The 21,401-nt window shown below is 44.3% G+C and overlaps 1 protein-coding gene and 1 long non-coding RNA gene across 9 annotated transcripts in view; one reads left to right on the forward strand and one right to left on the reverse strand.

Annotated features, from left to right (window-relative positions):
- Positions 1 to 6,064: 6,064 nt before the first annotated feature.
- Positions 6,065 to 17,327, reverse strand: LOC134414433 (gap junction beta-6 protein). Of its 7 annotated transcripts, none has more exons than XM_063149008.1 (3): positions 17,261 to 17,327; positions 16,827 to 16,906; positions 6,065 to 7,878 (listed from the first exon to the last, which is right to left on the reverse strand). In XM_063149008.1, the coding sequence occupies exon 3, from the start codon at positions 7,854 to 7,856 to the stop codon at positions 7,065 to 7,067; it is 792 nt and encodes a 263-aa protein (XP_063005078.1). In that variant the 5' UTR covers positions 7,857 to 7,878; positions 16,827 to 16,906; positions 17,261 to 17,327; the 3' UTR covers positions 6,065 to 7,064. The 7 variants fall into 7 exon arrangements, with proteins under 7 accessions (XP_063005078.1, XP_063005079.1, XP_063005077.1 ...); XM_063149009.1 differs by having other exon boundaries at positions 16,827 to 16,903; positions 17,261 to 17,323; XM_063149007.1 differs by lacking the exon at positions 17,261 to 17,327 and having other exon boundaries at positions 16,827 to 16,988.
- Positions 17,328 to 17,498: 171 nt separating this feature from the next.
- The window catches only part of LOC134414435 (uncharacterized), a 40,791-nt gene continuing 36,888 nt past the window's right edge, over positions 17,499 to 21,401 (forward strand). For both annotated transcript variants that reach the window (XR_010026734.1, XR_010026733.1), the window contains exon 1: positions 17,499 to 17,578. This is a non-coding gene — a long non-coding RNA (uncharacterized LOC134414435). The remainder of the gene's footprint in view (positions 17,579 to 21,401) is intronic.

Genomic DNA, 21,401 nt, shown 5'->3' on the forward strand with positions numbered 1-21,401 from the left:
GAACTTTAGCCCCAGGAACATACTGGGAATTTTACCTGGGTCACAGGCTTCACCAGTTGCTTTTCTTTCCAGGCTTTTCACATCTCCTAGGTGGCATCAAAGGTCTCTTTCTCAGGGCCATTGTCATGTTTTGTATCGTGTCATCGTTTAATATCTGCCAGATGTTGTTTAATAAATTTCCCAGATGTCCCAAAGGCATAACTGAGACGGGTCACTGGCCTGAGAGGTCCATCATGTAAATTATAACAAGGAGATGATGGCGTAAAATACTGGGAGAATTTAGATTAGCCAGGACTGCACTGTGGTTTTGCTAATACAAAAAGGCTGCAGCATGCTGCTCTGGATTGTTAGGAGCAGAACCAGCTCTGCCTCTGGGTCTGAAGGAAGTCAAATAGCCTGAGTGCCATGGACTAAGGGTTCTGTTGGGTTGGGAGCCAGCAGGGTGTAAAACCTTCCTGCTTTACTGATCCTGCTGTCCCAAACTTCTCTGATTCATGGGCTCGTACACAAATAAATGGCTAGCCAACATCCAACACAGCAGGAGAAAAAAAGGCTCTTGGATTTGTTAAGCCAGAACATTCTAGGGAGCTCTTCCCCTCCAACTCTAAGTAATGAAGTCCTTTCTGCAACCACCAGCAGAAACTGGAAGTGGCTGAAGTGGCTGTGGGAGCATGACCACACAGCAGTGTAGGCTCTGCAGCCTGCCCAGCACCGGGGCACCATCACGGCCGGCAGGAATTTCAAATCCAACATGGAGATCTGCTGCCAGCAGGTAATAGCTGCTCTGTGAAATGGGACTGGTGTTGCAAAAGGGGAGTGCAGAAAGCGTCTGGGTGGTATTGCAGTGTTTGAAAGGAGGTACGCCCTTCCTAAGGGCCCGGCCCAAGCCTGCTTGGAATCAACAGGGATTTGCTGAGTGACAGTGAGGAGCTTTGGATCTGAAATATCTGCAAGCTTGCAGAAAGGGCCAACCTGATGTTCAGAGCATTGGCGGGGTGGGGAGGCTGAAGTGCAAATTCTAGCATTGATGGGTGTCCCAGCAGCTCAGGCAGGAGGTGGCCATGGTGACAAGGTGCAGGGAGTGGCACTCCTGTCCATACGCCTCTTGCCAGGGATGAGACAGGGTGCTGACTGGGGCCCTTGCTGGAACTTGATGGCTGAGTCAGGGCTCTGCAAGAACCTCTCCCTGCCTTTTCCACCCACGGACCCACCTGTCCATTGCTTTGTGTGTCAATCACAGCCTTGAGTGCTGCTTTCTGGAAAAGTCCACCTGAGCCGCCTGGCTCTGCGTGCGTGCTGGAGAAGCTGTTGTATTCCAGAACAGTGTCAGGGGTGCGGGAATGAGCAGGTGGGAACCTGCAGAAATTTTTTTTGCACCCCACCCCCATCTTTTTTTGTGAGGCTGATTTTCAGCTTCTGTGGAAGTTGAAGAGAGGCCATTCACCTTTACGTGCCAAAGCTGAGAAGTACAAGCCTGACAATGCAGGGCTCTTCAGGGAAAGGGGCGTAGACAAGGCCTCTGGCAGGGGAAAGGCTGCCACACCAGTCACGCTCTCAGTCTGCAGCCCATGCAATGGCCCTACAAAGAAGTTTGCTGTGGTGGAGATGTCTCTGCCCATGGGCCCACCTGAGGGGACAGCAGTGGCCAGTGTGGGGTAGGATCTCATCCTGACAGTCCCTCTGGCTTCAGAGGCCATGCTCTCTGAGAGCACAGCTGTGCTAAGGCACATGGAGGACAGGGAGGTGATTTGAAACAGCCAGCATAGCTTCACCAAGGGCAAGTCCTGCATGACAGACCCAGAGGCCTTCTGTGATGGGGTGACTACAGAAGGGCTACAGGTGTCATTTACCTGCATTTCTGTAGGGCCTTTGACACAGTCCACTCACAACATCCTTCTTTCTGAAATGAAGAGGTGGATTTAATGGGTATCCTGTTCAGTAGATGAGGAATAGGTTGGGATGGTCATATCAAAAAAGGAGCGGTCAATGGTTGAATGTCCCAATTGAGATTGGTAAAAAGTGGTGTCCCTCAGGGACTACCTCCATATTAGGACCAGACTGTTTAATATCCCCTTTCCTCTGCCATGGCAGGTGGTTTGAAAGCATATGACCTTTAATTTGAGCCACTGAGATTATCTCAGTTGGTTAGAGCATAGTGCTAATAACACCAAGGTAGTCTGTTTGAATATGGGCCATTCACTTAAGAGTTGAATTTCATGGTCCTTGTAGGTCTCTTCCAACTCAGAATATTCTGTAATTTCTCTATCAGTGATATCAGAAATACACAGTGGGATGAAGTGCACCTTCAAGTTTTCAAATGACACACCTGGACAAGTTCAAGAAGTGGGCCCATGGGAACCTCACAAGGTTTCAACAAAGCCAGCCTGGGTCAGGGCAACCCTAAGTATCCATAGGATGAAGGGATTGAGAGCAGCCTTGCAGAGAACTTGGTGGTGCTGCTGGGTGAGAGACTGGACTGTGCTCTCACAGCCCAGAGAGCCAAACGTGTCCTGGGCTGCATCCAAAGCAGAGTGGGCAGCCGGGCCAGGGAGGGGATTCTGCCCCTCTGCTCTGCTCAGAGCCCACCAGCAGGGCTGCATCAGCTCTGAAGTCTTCGGAGCAGCAAAGGTGTGGACCTGTTGGAGTGGGTCTAGGAGAGAGCCACAAAAATGATCAGAGGAATGGAAGGTCTTTCCTGTGAAGACAGGCTGAGAGAATTAAGTTGTTCATCCTGGAGAAGGAAGGCTCCAAGGTGACCTTTTTGCAGCCTTTTAGTACTTAAAAGCAGCTTATAAGAAAGATGATGATGAACTTTTTAGCAGGGCCTGTTACAATAGGACAAGGGTAATGGTTTTAAACTAAAGGAGGGCAGATTCAGACTAGATAGATATAAGGATGACTTTTTTTCACAGTGAAGGTGGTGAAACACTGAAACAGGTTGCTCAGAGAGATGGTAGATGTCCCATCACTAGAAAGATTCAGGGTCATGTTGGATGGGACTCTGAGCAACTTGATCTAGATGAAGATTCCCAGCTCATTGCAATGGCATTGTACTAGGTGACTTCTCAAGGTTTCTTCCAATCCAAACTATTCTATAATTCTATGAAAGATTTATTTCAGCAGGATTGTCATACAGCTTTGGCTTGGTAAGGGGAATACAGATAACAGTGGCAAAAGAAAAACATAGCAGGCAGTTAGGAGCAGGGTTCTGCCTCATGTTGGCTGTGGCAGTGCTTCCCAGCATGTCCTTGCAGGGCAAGGGTGGCTGAGGCACTGGGCTGCCACAACACACACCACAAAAAGGCCTGAGGAGCCAAAGTGACTCTAACCTGGCAGCAAAGAGCTCATGGCTGCAGCACCTGGCATAGGGGAGGCAGCCTGAGTGTGCAAAAGGAGGAGAGTGAGTTCAGACCATCCCACAGCTGGTCTCATTTGCTTTTAGATCTTTGGCATGCAGGGTTGCTGGGATGGGCCTAGGTCAATGGAGAACAGAGTCAAAGTTGTAATGGGGCTGGGCTGAGAGGGAAGGATGGAGCAGGGTGCTGGAGTCAAGGGCCATGGTGTGCAACAGGAATAGAGTCCAGCAGCCAGTGCTGCTGCACTTGTAGGCAGTCAGAGCTCCTGCCTATTGAAAGGACAGCAAGACAAGAAGGTAGGAGGGGATGCAGGGAATTTGCAAGAGAGCTTTTCCAGAGGCTCTGATTAATTGTTTGGCATCAAAACCAATTTAAGCAATCTCTGCCCCAGGCATAACAAAGGAGAAATCACTGGGTGGGGAACAGCAGCAGGGATGGGCAGAGACAGTTGAGCCAGCTGCCATCAGAGAAAACTGGCTGAACTACCATGGGAGGATGGTGGTGCCCGTAGAGTATAACCCAGTCATCAGTAGGTGAGAGAGTCAGAGGGTTGGGGAGACCCTTTCCCAGAGGGATGGCTGCAGGGCAGGAGCAAGGGCAAGCACAGAGGATGTCTAGGGGCAGGCGTGCTTTGCAGTTCGGAGCAGCCCCAGCCAGCCTCAGGCAGTAGGGAAAGGCACAGGAAGTGGAAACCAAGAAAAGCACCTAAGCTTTTCCCAGGAGACAGGGTTAACTGTGACCCTATTAAACACAGCTGCCTCCTCTACTGAGGCCACAAAATACAGCAGGCAGGGGGAAGGTGACTTGGAGAAACAAGTCACTAAAGCTGTCATTTCATCATGGTGCCATCTACTAGGAATAATTTAAAGAGAGCACTGAAACTGTCAGGGACTTTACCTTGGCAGTAAGAGAAATTAGGGATGTTTCAGAGGAGAGTGTTCATAATGAAGACTGTACATAGAATGAGAAGAAATATTTCACCCAAACACATCGGTCACAACTGGTCTTGCCTGCTGAGATGATCAATAGCTTTAGTGCTAGTGAAGCCTTGGATCAGCTCTGGCTCTTTGATTTACAGCTGCCCTTGGTGCAGATTCGACAGGGACCGGCACATTTGTTCCCAACCCATCTGGCTGCCAGGACACCACAGCAACAGGGCAGTGTTGCCAGACTGCACCTTACAAGGTCCTGCTACCACACAGGAAATGTCCAGCCAACCCAAATCCATTTACAGCATGGCCACACACAGACTTGTGCTGGCCTACAAAGGACTGCAGACAACCAATTTCTTCATTGAAACTTTGCCCACTTACCCAGGATGAAAAGAATGAACAGGAATGGAACTGACATTTTAGAAAAACTAACTGCTGGAACATAACTCATTGTCTGAAAACTTGTGAGCAGGAAAAGAAAAACCACAGAGAGAGCTATCATCGTATCCCCATTTGGGGTTTTGTAGGCCTGCATTTTATCACAGACCAAGAAAAGCTACCTCTCCTCCATTTGAGGAAAACATATCTACCTCAAGGTGCTTCACAAGTTTATTGGCATGCAGCATAGGGCTATTTCAAATAAGACACAGTCAAGCATAATTATTAACTGATCTCCATTCATATTGACAATATGGTATGTGATCCACAGATGTCCCAGATGAAAGTCAAGTCTCAAGTTGTTCCATGAAACACAGTCCTGGAAGAGAAGTAGCTTTATCTTCACACCCTGGAACCACCACTCTGTTTGTGCACCTGGGCAGCCTGGGGAGTGATCCAGCAGGGTACAGCCTGAGCACCCACCTTCCTGACCCTAAGGGATCAGCTTCCCTAAATCTGCAGAGAGAATAATATACACTAGTATACTATAGTTGTGTATACCTTTTCCTCAAGCTTGCTGGTAAAGACATTCAGAAGGCTAGCAGCAATTTCTTTTCACAACAGTGATTAAAAAAGAAAATGTGCTGTGAAGGCAGGAAAGATCAGGAGTTTGCCAGTGGAAGAGAACAGATAAATGGCAGGGCTCAGCTCAGGCCCTCATGCAGGGAACAGAGCTGACTCTAGGTATTTTCTCTCTCTTGTTGCTTGTGCCTGCTCCCTGTTAGTGTTTTACTAGTCATAAATAAAACAACCAACCCACTGAAGCCCTCTTACAGCATGGATACCTGGGCCCTCCTTCAGGATGCACACAGGAGCTGTGTTAGCACTGTAAGAAGTGTGATACAACAACATGAGGAAAAGGGGACACTGCAATATCTGCTCCTAAGGACACCTGCTCTTGGTTCTCCACCTTGGAAGAGTAGTTCCATTATAGAAAAATAGTGAGGCCAATCCATTTGTAAAATGACAACAAACATACCAACCCCAAAACTTAGTTCTACCAAGGTCAGTGTATCCATGGTGGTAAGTGGCCCAAAACAGGAAGCACACAAGACAATACAGCTGTTTTGCATTGCACCCACCTCTGACTTTCAGGTTCCCCTGCTTTCACAAGCACACCTCTCCCACAGCCACATACTGCCATGCACTCAGAGTTTCCTGTGTATCTCCATTAGAGTATGGACAACAGAATTAGGGCATCAGTGCCCTGGATGAGAACGAGAGGTGCCTAGGGGTTATGTGCACTTTGGATGTAGAGTCTCTACTTGAAAAAGTTTTTTTTGAATTCCTACTTAAAATATTGCCTAGCATTCACACATAGACTCTCACTTCACTAAGAAAGGTTAAAGTGTTTGCCTTTTATTCAGAAGACTCGCTTCATTTCCAGGAATACTTTTCCATGTCCTTGAAACCAGACAGACTCTAGTCTCATAACAGCACCATCAGTCTACTACAAAAAAGCAAACAAATCAAAACCAAAAAAGTTCCATGATGTGATACAGTATAAAGAAACAGCTAATACATTAGAGAAAAAACCATCTACATAAACTTATGTAAGTTGCTATAAAACTGACAGTATGCAATTAAGAGATTGGTACAATTACCAGGTCTGCTAGCTGTTTAAACAAGTCTACATAGGCTGTAACTATATTCTTGTGCTGTTTTCAGGCAGGAGTTTGCACTGAGAATCTAGGTACCTCAATTGTACACACTGGTGGGCTTTCATACAATTCCCCTACAGCCAGCAGTGTGTATGCAAGCATCTCAAGCTACCTGCCCAGACTCAAGCAGCACTGGCAAAGTTGTGAAAGTGCATATAGCCTATTGCTGTCTCCTCCCTATGAATATGGTATTACAAGGTTCATCTGCATATGCCTGGTTAAGAAATAAAACACAGTCAGTTGTGTACTATAACACCTTAAGTAACATGGAATCTTAGATTTTAGAAAAATATTTTAATCATCAGTTCACAAGTAAAAACTACCCCTATTACAAAACATCTTGTAATACTAGAATACCTAGCTTGGAAAGAGTTTTGTTCTTATTGCTGTTGCATTGAGCTTTCAGGAGCTGTGTCAGCATGAAGGTAGCAGTGGGCTTCCCACTTGTCATAGTCAGCTTGTAAGGGTACTCACAGGAAAGTGTATCTTCCTATTTAGCCCTCACGCAATTTTCACATGTTTAGGCTGCCCTGACTTTTCCCAGACGTGTACCTACTCGACATCTGACACTACGCATCAAAGCCTCAACCAACCTTGTTTCATACAACAAATTTCATTTGCAGCCTTTAAATAAAACATTCACTCCAAAAAGAGTGAACCTCAGCACTGGCATCACCTTAGCTACTTGTAAACCCTATAACTGTGTTCTGGCAGCTATCAGATATTAACTCGTTCATTTCATTTTGTTTGGTTTCTTCCTTATTCTCATTGTTGGGCTGCTGTTTTGAATTTCCAGCGTTTTTAGACCTTCTGAGGAAAAACTTTGCCAGTAAGTAACATAATTCAGCCACATTTAAAAGAATGCAAATGCTGGACACAGCAATCATGAAAATAGTGAACACGGTCTTTTCAGTAGGTCGGGAAACAAAGCAGTCTACAGTGTTGGGGCAGGGCCAGGCATTACACTTCATTAAGCGGGGCATTCGGAACCCATCGTACATGAAATAAAACGCGTACATGAAGACGGCTTCAAAGACCAGTCTGAAAAAGATGCTGCCGGTGTACGTCCACCACAAGGAGCCCTCAATACGAAACCTCTGTTTCCTAATTTCTTCAATGTCCTTGAATTCACATTTCTGGTCTCCTTTTCTGAACTGCCTTTTCTTCTCATGCCTCCTGTAAGCCACGTGCATGGCCACCAGCAGCGCAGGTGTGGAGACAAAGATCAGCTGCAGGGCCCAGAGTCTGATGTGAGAGATGGGGAAAAAGTGATCATAGCAAACATTTCTGCAGCCAGGCTGAAGCGTGTTGCAGACAAAGTCATCTTGTTCATCTCCCCAGACTCTCTCTGCAGCCACAACCAGGATCATGATACGGAAGATGAAGAGGACTGTGAGCCAGATCTTCCCGATACTGGTGGAGTGCTTATTTACACCTCCCAAAATGGTATGCAGAGCTCCCCAATCCATTGTCTTGTTTCAATCCTCTGACCTAAGACAAGACAAATAAATAAAACTAAGATTAATCAAGACAGGAAACGAATACCAGCAAGCATGTGGTTTAAAATAAAGGCAATATCATAATTGCAGCACATTCACCGGCTGTGGTAACGCTTTGTTGACGCAGTGGGCTTACCTACAACTAGTCACACATGATAACCTAATCACATATCAGCAGGTAGTATTTCATACTGGATTACACACATGGCACCACATTCATTTGACTCCTAGGTGTATTTGCCAATGCCACGTTAAGTAAGAAAGACAGATGGGAAAATGATGAACACAGCCTTCAATGAAAATATACAACTTCTAATAGCTTGAAAACAGTAACAAAATGATAGAAGATATCAGCCAAAAGTAAGGTAGATGTTATGTTAAAAAAAGTAACATGTTAGACAGACAGAATTCCAATACAAATCAAAGCCAATTAGTTTATCCTTATCTTTAGAGTGTAAATAATGATTTAAGTATATGCCTGCAATAAAGACAGGCCTTGAGCAACTACTGTGGATGCTCTGCACCTTCCATGAGAAGGTCTAGATAACCTGCATTCACCAGTTTAAAGAGTGTGACAGCATTCTTAGTCAAAGCAAACCCCACACCAGCTTGAAGCAATGAAGGTAAATCCTGGTCATTACCCATCTCAAGCTGGACTTTTAAAAATCAATGCTAAAAATTCATACCAAAATCACTTTTCTTTGCACTAACTACAAAAAGGGCCTAGGGTAAGTGGATAAGGACTCCTCCCTTGTGAATGCATGTCAGGTTGGAGTTTTCTTCCTCTCATAACACAGACTTCATTAGTCCTAAATTAGGGGAGATATTTCAGAGGCTGGGAGTGTGCTATAGTCAACATTTGAGGAGTTCAGACAGGCCAGCAGTAGCTCAGTTTTTTTTCAACTTTTTCAATAGTTTCCAGTAGGTGAGTTTCAAAGTACTATGACTGTAATGAATTAAGGATTTCATCTTTTGGTCTCCTCAGGAACACCACAATTATCTGAGTTTTTGCAGCTTCCACAAACAGCTTTTCACAGAGAGCATTCAGAGGCATTCCAGCCCATCTCCCCACACTCCTCCACTTCAGATGGATTTACAGAAAATTAGTTTGCAAACTACTGTGTATTCAAGAAACTGGCACTTTTGACTATCAGCCAGGACCCTGTAAGAGCGCTTACAGATCTCCCGATTCTGAAATTGCTCATGAAGGTTTTTGTTTCACAACTTCGTTAACTTGTTTCTATCTCAGAGCACATATTTCCTTGGCATTTACAGCACAAGGCACCAATAAGCAAAATCATCTTTTCAAAGTTACTTTAAAGAGCAGCTACTGGCAAAAAGGTCATCATATCAATCACAGGATTTTCCTGACTCTGAGCTGGATCACACCACATGAGGAAGAACATGATGACACTATTTTGTAGTTGTCTTCCACGTCAGACTCCCATTCTGAGTAATGTCAAAAACCTTCCTGGTTTACAGCGACATACATATAATCAGTAGGCCACATGCATTGACTCTCAATCAAAGTACACAACAGCTCAGAGAAAATGAGGACACTTAATTGTTACGCAACACAACGGTATCTTTTCCTTGAGTTACTGGGATTTAAATGTAATCTCCCTTCACTAGTTCCATAAACCAGATCCTGCTGGTTGACTGTGTGGGGCTATACTCCAGGAGGTGAAAACCAAGGGGGAGATCCAAGATCTCCAGATTGGAGAGAACTTTTCCTGAGCCTCCTTCAGGATGCACAATCTATATGGGCTATTTCCTCTTTATGTGACTGAAACCACACAGAAACAGATTTACCTTGCTATGCTACTAGGTTATTTTTTCCAAGAAGAAAGATTATTTTTTAATTAGCAAACAGTTACAGACAGTCTCTAGGGTTAGCCCTATGAAGACACAGGAAAGACCCTTAATACTAGAGATCCTTACTAAGCATATCAGCTAGATTTTTAACTGTTCCACCCCTTTTCTGTCATCTGATTGATGAAAATTCTTTCAGAATTTTCCTTTGTAATTAATGCATTGTTAAACAGAGGGACAGTTACAATTTTTAGTGTTCTTTGCTACTATTACACACATATGGCAATTACAGTACTTATAAAATGACACCACAACTAAGTACTATGATTAGAAATACTTATGAACATTTGAAAATAAATCCTGTAGAAGACTGGCACCAGGCAAACAGTGTTATTACACACATTATCCACCTATCCTGTAACGCCATCACAGTCCTTACTTTCTTCTCAGTCATTCCATCTTCTTCTCCTTGACTGTCAACCATCTTTAGAGTGAAAAGGCTGTGAAGTGAAACCTATGTTCTGCTCCTCATAAGCCCTGTTTCTTAGCTTCACATCTCGCTGCACACCAGCAGTGCTGCCATTTTGTTATAACTTAACAGGGATTTGTTTCCTCCTCCTGTGCAGAAGGAGATTCAAAGTATAAGTTCCCCAGTGTGTAGTTAGCTCAAGAAACTCCCCTAGTTCTGTTTTCTGCTAAGGTCACACTACAGCTCATCTCCGGTGACTTTGTGGAGGTGCATTATAAAGCAGGCAACTTGTCCATAAGTTCTTCCCAGGACTAGTATGTTTTGGTTGGTTTGGTTTTTTTAAACCTAATCCATTTCATCAATCTGCTTAACAGTACAGACCCACAGATCATCTGAAAAGGACAGCTACATTAAAAAAAACACCCAACCAAAACAAACAAAAAAAAACCTCAAAACCAAAAAAAAAACCCCCAAAAAACCAACAACAACAAAAACCCCAGGCTGCAAATTGCAAAGCATGGGTAAGAATGAGCAGTTAGTGGGAAAGAGGCATTGGCAGCACTCCTCTTCATCTGACTTGCTCCATATTCTCTGAGAGTACATTGTGCTTGTTAAGCCAAAAATCTGTGCTTCAATTCTAGCAAAGACATGTCTGTATCTGGATCAAGAAAGAAGAAAAAGAGCCATCACACTTTGAAGAGGCAGTCTTTTGTCCAGAGTCTCCTGGTTACATCTCCTCTTCTTTCCAAAAAAGCCTCTGTCTTTCCTATCTGCCCAAACACTCCTCCCTTCACCCTTCCCACACACCTTACCAAATCTTCCAGCTGTCTCTCCAGCTCCTCCTGCCACCATCCACTGGTTCTTCCCACTGCTTGCTGAGCAAGTGACCAACCTTTGCCCCTTCTTGCTCACAGCCTCTCAGGCTTGTTTTGACATTGGTGGACAGTCATATGACTGGTGGACTACTACAGAGTGCTACAGGCACTGACCAGATACCAGTGAAGTCTCACTATCTTCTCCCTGAAAGATTGTAGTGCCATATCCAGGCAGCCTGAATGACATCCAAATACTTTGGCCACAGTGTTTCCTGCTAGCTGGCTTTAAGCAGTTCCCCTCAATGCAACTTAAGAGGATCCAGTAAAGGCAATTCAGACACTGCCAAAGTGCTCTCCCCTCTCCAACAAACAGACACAGTGATCCAAGCAGAATTTAAGTTAGCCAAGTATGGCCCTTCACACTACTGAAGCCACTAGTGCAGATCATGCCAGCTAAACATCTCATCAGGGCTACCTGTACTGATGTGATGGCTCATTTACTTTTTACTCACTCAAAAGCTAGAACCTTGATCATAGGCTTGATTATCTTTCAAATACTTGCTTTCTTTTTCACCAGCAAGTAAAATATTAACTGTCTTGCAGACCAAAGGAGAAAAAAAACAGGAAAATGACATCCCTTTAATGGGTTGGTAAGTCCTATTTTAATAGGGCCAGTCCAGATACTATTCTATTTATATATGAGCAAATCCTGCCAAATACTTACAGAAAGAATAGTATGTAGACAGCCAAGGACTTACCTAGTTTGCTGGTACATTAAAGACAAGAAAGCTTAGGTGAACTTTGGGGAAAAAACAGAAAGTAGGAATGAGGATAGGGATTGGTTATAAAGGAAGAAACTGGGAAGAACAGAAGACAGCTGAAATTAGCAAGGTTGAGTAATGAAGCACTTAGAATAATTCCTAACAGGGGAGTCCATTAAATGTTAAATTCTCCTTCACAAAAATTGCACCTGGGCATGAAAATAAACTTTTCCAAGTCTCCACATAGATATCTGTTCTACCACCAGCAGCACCTTCTGTTTCATTCAACAATTAGAGGACCACAGTGGGATATGGTTGTTACAGTTAACAGTTTAAAACAATCATAAAAGATCACCATGCTTGACTGAAAAGTTAAGTTACAAAGGAACCAGTTCTGTATGATCACACAACATAGCCACATAAGCAGGTGTTTCATTTGGGGTTTGGTTTTTTTGGTTTTGATTTGTGGGTTTTTTCCCCCCACCCCAGTAAGCTAAACAGCAGAAAGAGAAGAACTACAGCTTAATGCCTTCTGTAGTTCTACAGCTCATGGGCAGTATTTGGAGCTCTGTGCTGCCATGGCTATACTGCCTTCTACTTTAAAGCCAGCTCCTGTAAGCCTCCATTAAACTGCAATCACAGCACGGTGCACACACCCAGTGAAAATCCCTGCAATTCACAACACCGAGGACAGTCATCACCGAGCTCCCCTGTTTACGAGTACAGCTGGCTTGTTAACAGGCACCATTTTTCTTTGTTAAAGACTGTTATACTGGAAATTCATTACTCAGTGGCTAAATCCACAGCTGGACTACAGTGAAGGTGTAAAAGCAACAGAAGATGTTTCTCTATCACATGCATATATGGTGCTTGTGCTATAGAATATTATCGAGCAAGAAAAAAAAGTAGTCACAAGCACATATTACAGTATCTGCTTATGCTACAGGAACTTCTAGGAGTCCTATTCAAGAAGAGGTCCACAGACCCCTAATTTATGCACAAATTCAGACTATGATTATACCCTTCTCATCTTCAGTTTGGATATCAATTTATTTACTGTACTGGAATTACACAGAAATGTAGAGGGTATTCACAATGACTCCACTTCCATCAAAATTTTAGTGTACAGTGTACCAGAAGTTACCAGTTTGGGGTGACTTTCCACCACTTTCAGCACGGCCTCCAGACACTGATAAAAGATCAGCAGACTGCCAAGAAAAGTTACTTTATCCCAGGTAGGAATGTGTTAACCAAGATAATCTTTAAGCCAAAAAGAACTGGTCTCAAGTATCCCTGCTTACCCCCCAGCTGGGGACAAAGGCGAACTCACATTCCCAAGAGAAGCAGTTTAATGCAGAACTGTTGCCACAGAAAAACTTCAGAACATCTAAACTAACAGATGTAAAATCATTACAAAAATTATTTTATGACCCAACTTTGCACAAGAAGTACTGCTGCATGTTGAGGTCCAACATGCATTCAAACGTGCTGCTGAGACAACCTTCCCTTCAGGTGTTGATCTCAACAGCCGCACTGGAGCAGGGGCTCACAGGGGGAGGTGATAACCAGCACCAAGGTGTCCTAGAGCTGCATAATGCTGTGTCATTACTCAGGTTTGAAGCACACACTAGTCTGGGTTTCAGCAGTTTTGCACCAGCATGCCTCCACCCTGCCAACCTGGCATCTAGTTTACAGCAAGCACTTAATTGCCAGTGTGTAGATTTTGTTATTCCTATTGCTGAGCTAGTTTTGGTGCTGTACTACCAGAACAGCAGCACTGTCAAGGCTGAAGCAAGAAAGCTTCTAATAAATACAGATTAACATCTTCCAAAAGACAGCATCCTTTCATTTCACCAAGAAAGGTGGGTACACAGGCTACAGCAATCACTTGCTAACTTGCTCAGACTTCCTACCTAATTTCAGTCTGCCCCACGCCTCAGTTTCCCAGACATTAAACTAGAGATAACAAAAATCTCACCATCTCACAAGGGCTGTCCTCCTGAAATGCTCCACTGCAATTACAAGCTTCACAGGCTCAAAGGACCAAGACAGATAAGTAACAGTTCAAAGCTGGAAGCACCAAGCTTGAATTCAATCATCCAGGATATTTCTGACATCTGAAAAAGAATGGAGCTCCCTACATTGTTATAGCTTTAATACAGAGTTCAAAATGCAAGAAGACAAAGCTTTGAATTTAGATCTTGGAAACTAAAATCCTTTAATAGGTAGCCTTCCAGCTATTTTAATTTTACAGCAGTATATTAAAAACTTCAAGGAGTATGCAGCTGGAAGACTAGAATATCAACAACGCTTTCCTAAAAAGCTGAAAGGGATCAAAGGAGCAGCCTAACAATCACAAAAGCCTGTGCAATTCTCTCTAGTAGCTCTTAAACTTTGTTCTGAACACCTATCTCCAGATCAGAGTGGAAACTGGAGAGGAGAAGAGCCACAATAGAGGGATTACAGTATATCTGATTTGACACAAGAACAGGCAAAGACTAACCAGGAACAGGAAACCTCTGACAGTTGCAGGTCTGAACACTGCAAGCATTGTTCTTTCCTTCTACTCAAGTTTAGGAAAACAGGAGGCATTCTTTGCTCTAATTAAACCCAGCAAGAAATCCAGAGAAACCCAACAGATTAGGACCCAATTTGTATGCAGTTAAATGTTATTAAAAAATTATGCTACTTAAATATCAAGAGCATTTAAGGGTTCAGTTTCTGCCCACAATGTCACCCTTATGACTGTCCCATATTCATGTCCTCACATAAGTTTTAAGTCATTTTTCAAGGATACTTGGAAACTCATACCTATTTCACCAGCCTGCAAGTGGAACTGGAGATTGCAATCCTCCAGAACATCTCTGCAAAAAATTCATTCCACTCGTGCAAACCAGAAAATCAGAGGTCACACTTGAAGGCATAACAAGACAGCACAAGTCCTACTGGAGTTTAGCCTGTCTCAGCCATTTTCCCCTGTAAACCTTTCCTTCAAAGTGTGCTTAAAGCTTCTTACTTTGGAAGAAAGCTGAATTCCCGAGGACTAGGTCTCCACTGATACAAGTGTCCTATTTCCTATATATCTTAAAGAAAGCTTTAGAGATACCGCACCCCACTTCTGGTCATCAAAATAACTTTTCAATGTTACTTTTTCTTTTCAGCCTGTTACCTAATTCCTATTTCCATCCCCCTACACCTAGCCAGATGTCTACATTCCCTCTACAAGTCTCTCCTTTCCTCTAAAATTAACAAGCCTCTGTCTTCTTTCACACACAACTTAAACTTATAAACACTAACATTTTACAGTGCACTGCAGCTTTCCTTGAGCATGTATTTTGTTATTTCATTCATCAAGAGTAAAGTACAAAGTAACTCTTTCTTTTTTAAAACTCTATCACAGGAAGAAATGCAGGTGTATGATAAGGAATAGAATTAGTTTCAACATTCTTTTATCAACTAACAGAGGATGTGTTATCTCACCCCATATATCATCACTTCAAGCTTTTCCTTACACAAACTGGTATTTAGCCAGGTAAGAGTCACAGTTTTCCTTCCAGATACTTCATCAGTCATCATTAAGTGACAATTAAAATCAGCAAGGAAGAGAACAAGGGAAAACATCAAAAGAAAAAAACAGCTTAAACCCATGTTCCTATTTCACAAAGTGTGTGGGACCACTGATTTACCTGGAAGCGTTCACAATAATCAACTTGTAAGAGCATCTTCTTTGCTCCCAAGTACCCATGGAGGTTATGCAGTGATTGTGACAAACTTGCACATATAACTCAAAGTGCTGTTATTTTTCCAGCTACTAAGACAGCCTGCTAGACATTTTTCAATGTACAATTACTTTTTTTGCACAAAATAAACGAGGCTGCCCAAATAATCTACCTGGATTGCACACCAAGAGATGCAAAACAGCAACACTCTCAGAGGCCTAGCTTCAGCACATTGAGAGAACTGGTCCTGTCAGGACAGAATCAATTTCTCCAGAGAAGTATGCTAATTCGTGGGGTTTCACAGTCCCATTTTTAAGTTCCGAGATATGTAATCCTACATATACATACATAATCCTACAATTATGAGACTGACAGTTCTGGGAATTGTCTGAAGTCTCCTACAAACACCAACACATGCAGTACGGATGTAACCTCATAGCTCTGGAAATGAGCTGAAAAGCCTGCCTGGTAAACTTACATTACAATGCCTAGATGACACGGAGATACCACCTTCTTCCAGGCTGAGGCTTGTCTCACCATTGCCTTGCTCTTTAAGGCAGGTCAAGCCCAATCACACACACACATCCTCCTGCCTACTGTCTTTTCTCTGGGGCTCCTCAAAGGATGCATCTGGCAAGCAGGGTTTCCAGGCTAAGCAGTGGCGGCCAAGAAACGTTAAGAATTACATAACTCCTTTAAAAAACATTAAGGATGAAAATATATTTAATTCTGCTTTTGACTCAGTGTACACACATACATTGGTGGTGATCCCAAACCAAATCTGGACCCAAACCCTCAGTATTTCATACAGGATGCAGCCATTGATCATGAAAGCTATAAAACCTGGATTTAAAAGAGCATTCTTAAAACAAAAGGCCACTTCCTTCCTGCAACCCTCTGTCGTCTTCAGAATATTTTCAGGCTACATGGTGAGAACTAATGGGATACAAGACAAGGAAATAATTTCCTCTGTTGAGAACAGGGGAGAGATTCTTCAACGTGAGAGACTGTGAAAGTAACACCCAATCTAGGAAAGCCCGATGACGGAAAAGCCGGTCATGCCCAAAACATGCCCAGCTCCCAGCTAGTGCCAGGCACTAAGCAAGCACTCCTGCCCTTACTCCAGCCCGTCCTTCGGGTTTTATTTAAAGCTGTAAGTACTCATTCTTTGTGCGATCTTATCCAGCCCCGATACTCAGAAATACATTTATTTCTGACTCACACCTCATTTCCTACTCCCCCTGTAATTCTAAGGAATGTTTCCAGGGTGCGATCAGACACTCACAGGACCTGTCAGTTTTACTGATGCAAGCTGTTTACCTTCCCGCAGCTCTCTTAACATCTGTAGGCGTGTCGCAAATTACCTGTAATTGCAGGAACCTTGATTTTGCTTGGTGTCGCAGCTGGTCGGACGCACTTCACATAACGCGCTCACACAGAGCTGCTGGGAGGTGAATAAAGATTTCGCCCTAAGTTAAACGCGTAACCATCAGAGACAGGAGCACGCCCCGCCAAAACTGCTCGCGGGCTTCGAGCACTCCCCGTCACGCTCAGGCTGGGGACGGGAAGCGGAGAGCGCCCATGCCGAGCAGGGGAAATCCTGCCGGGGCAGGGTGAATCCTGCCGGGGCAGGGTGGGCAGCGCACACGGCGGCTCCGCGCCCGGCCCCGCTCCCTCCCCGGCGGGCAGCGCCACCGGAGCTCCCAGCGGCGCCGCCGCGGCCCCGGCCCCGCAACAAGTGCGGCCTCAGCTGCCCGCTGGAGCTGCCCCGCCGCGCCCCTTCCGTCCTTCCCCTCACCTGCCTCAGCGGCCCCGCTGCTGAGGGGCGCTCACCCCGCCGGGAGCTCCCGGCGCCGCGGCCGAGCTGCGCCGATCAACGTGGCTCCGCCGGTGGCTGTGGAGCGGGCGGCCCCGGCCTTGCCGCCCCGGAGCTTTAAGGTCCCTCCCCGCTCACCTGCCGCCGCTGTTAGCCCGCCCCTCGCCCGCCCCGCCCGCGTCCCGCTCCTCCGGCCGACCGGCCGCGGAGGCGGCAGCGGGGGGAAGCCGGGGCGGGGCCCGGGGCCCATCCCCGCCGCTGTGCCCCGCTGAGGGGGCTGCGCCCAGCGGCGCTTCCAAGGTGAGGAGCTAAGAGCCAAAATAAGGGGTGGGAAGGGCTTGTGTCCGCCCCAGGGCCGCTTCCTGCTGCGGAAGGGCTGGTCTGGGGTGGCAGGGGGAGACCCCGAGGGGAAGGGAGATCAAGGTAACAGCAGATACTTGGGAGGTTTTCAGGGGAAACGCGTATCTGTTTAAGATAACAGGGTCGTGTTTCCATCCTGAGGAGTCCAGGTAGTCAGAAGGGCCTTGGGACACAAAAAAGCTGGGTCTTTTCTCCTGGAAATCATTAAAAGAGCTACTGGCCCAACACAGAGGGAAGAGCCAGTCGTTTCTGGCGTTTTGAGGTTTGTTTTCCGAGTGCGATTGAAATGCTAGAGCAGTGCCCTGCAGACTCGCAGGCTTTCACGGAGATGTGCGTGTTTGCCAGTGCAAAGACCTATTTTGGAGAGTTTTCTGTTTCCAAGGAATACAGTTGCTGAGGAAACAACTCACTTCAGGTTCAAAAATCCCTGCCCAAAACTGTGTACCCTGTCTTGCAGACAGGCACATCAAATTAAGTAAATAGTTTGTAAACCTCTTAAATAAATTTCCAAAGAAAATGTACACCACAACTGGACAAACAGGACATTTGCTCAGACTTCAGGTGAAAAACTCTTGTTTTTGTGCATGTTTGGAGTATAAGGACCCTATGATAAATTATTTCCAACAAAGTTCTACTGCCTTGTCTTTCCACCTTCTAGAATACAAGTAATCCCTGGGGAAATCTTTAGCAAAAATCAGTTACTTACTTTTTATTTCACATTCAGGAAGAAGAGGTAGGAATTTCTCTCACAAACAATCTAATGCTTGAAAGATAAGAAATCATCATCAGCTGTGCTTTAAACATTACCCCGTGTCTTTGTCCTGCTCATCTTTCCTCCCACCTTTTCTTACTGTTGCAGTTAGATCCATAGAACCTGTACATTAGGACCATAGGAAAATTCGGGTTGGAAGAGATCTGAGGAGGCTTGTAATCCAACCTACTGGGCAAAGCTGGATCAGCTCTGGGACCATTCATTAGTCATACCCCATCCAGGGGGAACCCAGGGAAACTGGGTCACTGCAGCAGCTGTAGGACCAGGCCCAAGGTGTATGATGTGATGCTGAGCTAGACATGCAATAAATATCTGAGGGCTGAATTTACCTGTGCTCGCTGACTTCTGTGGGAGTTCATCATGTTCAGATGACGTTCAAGGTCCATGAGTATGGCGTGTGTGAGGAAGGGAGGTGCCTCTGGGCCCAGTCATGCATCTGCACTTTGCAAAAGGGAAAGCTCATCTCCTAATAGAAGAAAAGCTTTAGGAGAGACATCTGGAACTCATGTGTTGTTCTCTCTCCAGTCACCTTCCAGCTTGATTCAGTGACCTTGAAAAAGTGAAATGTGTCCTTTTAAGGTGTGAAATACTTTAAACATTGGTTATGTCTGCTGGAGCAGAGGATTTTAAGTTTTGTGCTGTCCTTGCTAGGCTATGTTTGCCACCAAAAAGAGGTTTGGTGATTTTTTTTTCCCCCAGTAAGAGAAATATTGTGAAAATAGAAATCAGAAATATAAGTCTTATGAGGAGTAGCTTGAGGGAGATGGGGGTGTTTAGCCTGGAGAACAGGAGGCTCCCAGGAGAGCGTTTTGCTCTGTACAACTGCCTGAAGGGAGGTTGTTGTGACGCGGGGTGTCTTCTCCCAGACACCAATGACAGGAGAAGAGGACACAGCCTCAAGCTGCACCAGGAGATAGTGAGGTTGGGCATCAGGAAGAATTTATTCACTGCAAAGGTGGCCAGACATTGGAAGAGGCTGCCCAGGGTGGTGGTGTGGTCACCACCCCTGGAAGTGTTCAAGAAGTGGCTGGACATGGCACTTAGTTCAGTTGACACGGTGTTGATCAAAGGTTGAACTCGATAATCTTGAAGGTCTTTTCCATGAAAAGCTAGTGGAAACAAGGCCCCATGGGTCTCACAGTAGCCTAAAGGCAGGTAAGTCATGGGCAGTGTGGAGCTCTCGGAGCTGCCTCATCTCAGCTCTTCACTGCACTGCCTCCAGGAGTGTCACAGTTGGAGGCCAACACCCGGTGTTGCTCCCAAGGCAGAAACACCCAGTTTGACAGCAAAGAAAAGTCTTAAATGATATTCTGCGTTTCCAAAATTAGATAGTATCAAACTGTCTATTCCCTAGACAGTGGGGAGCACCAGGTGAATGAGTGACAGGCAGAAATAGACCAGGTTCTCCTCTACTGGGTAATTCTTTCATCTCTCATTTGTTGAATGATATTTCTGTTACCCAGTAGCACCAGCACTCTCTTTGATTATGAATGATGACTCAAGGGACACTAGAAAAAAAAAGGAATGGGACATGTGTAAGTGCTGGAAATTTAAGGACTGGAAGTCCTAGTCTGAATCACAGTGTTTCATCTTTATTTATAAGGGTAAAAGGGCATATATTTAGTAATATATGCCACTTAGTAAACAGAGTTAAATTGTACTTATTCCTTTACATATGAGGAATCTTTTATTTAGCTAACATATAAAAATATAATGAATTATTTAGCTAGCATATAAAAATTCCTGTTTGATAAAACTGTGAAATAAATACATCTGAATTGATTACTTTGAATTATGACAGCCCCTTCTCCTGCAGTGCACTATAATACAGATTTTCTTTATTGACATGATTTTAAGATAAAAAGTGATAAGAAGGGAATGGATAAACATAAACCCCACCCATTACTGACAAATAAAGAGGAAAATGAAGTTCAGAAATTTTGTGTCACCAGATGTCTCACAAGATAATGCAGTTTGAAAATAATTTTTTTTGAAAATAGATTTGTCACAACATCCTATTGACCAAAAGTAGCTTTAGATATAAAGCCCAAATTTAGGATAAGATCAGCCTCTTTAATAGTGCATGTTATTGTCTAGAAAGTCATCATCACAGTCAAGGTCATAATCACAATCGCTGACTGTCCTGTAGAGCATTTAAATTTTGCTTTATGAAATATTGACATCAGTCAAGTTTTTCTTCTGAGCACTAATAAACTAGATTCTGAAACTACTAGAACTGTTGGCTGAAATTTCAACCTGATTTTTATGTATTTCATTAGACTGAAGATTTGTATAAGAACAAGTCCAACTGCTCAGTCTTAATATTATTCAGAAAGGATAAAAGAGGAGGAAAAAACCAAAACCCCCAGGAAGTTTCTTTCCCATTTTTCCATGGCAGACGGCTGCTCAAACACTGTGGTGCAGACTGGAAGCAGGAGGTTTTTCTTCTTGAAAATTTCTGTTTCCTTTCCAAACCTTCACATCTCTAATTAGACTCTTTTTGCCTTCTGACTATTTAGCAGTTCAGAGCAGGGAAAAGAAGATTATGTCCAGTCCTTCAGTGTGAAACTATTGTTCCACTGTGTTTCAAAGTTCATGCTGTCCTGTGGCACATTTATTTATTAGGAGACAACAGGGATGCATATAATGATAAAATATACTAAGTCTTGGACCAAGCCCATCTTTGTTGTATGCTGCTCAGAAAGCTGTTCTTCTTCAGCTTTTGTTTTCAGTTTAATTTGCTGGTCAGCATTCTACACGACAAATCCTGGGCAAATCCCAGGACCTCATTTAGCCAGGAAAAACACCTGAAGAGTCATTTCCTTTTCAATATAATTACTTTAATGACAATGTGTGATATGATAAAGGCTGCCCATGCAATATCCCTGTTCATTAACTATCGCAGCACGTCAAGCGTTTGTGCTGCCTGGAAAAGTAGTAGGTTTTTTTCTACCTGCAAAGGCCTTAGAGGTACCTGAGAGAATTATTATG

This window comes from Melospiza melodia, chromosome 2 (genome assembly GCF_035770615.1).
Source record: "Melospiza melodia melodia isolate bMelMel2 chromosome 2, bMelMel2.pri, whole genome shotgun sequence".
NCBI lineage: Eukaryota > Metazoa > Chordata > Aves > Passeriformes > Passerellidae > Melospiza > Melospiza melodia.

Excerpts from the sequence above, each read along its gene's own strand:
- LOC134414433 (XM_063149008.1), bottom strand. The coding sequence starts at position 7,856 with ATGGATTGGGGAGCTCTGCATACCATTTTGGGAGGTGTAAATAAGCAC.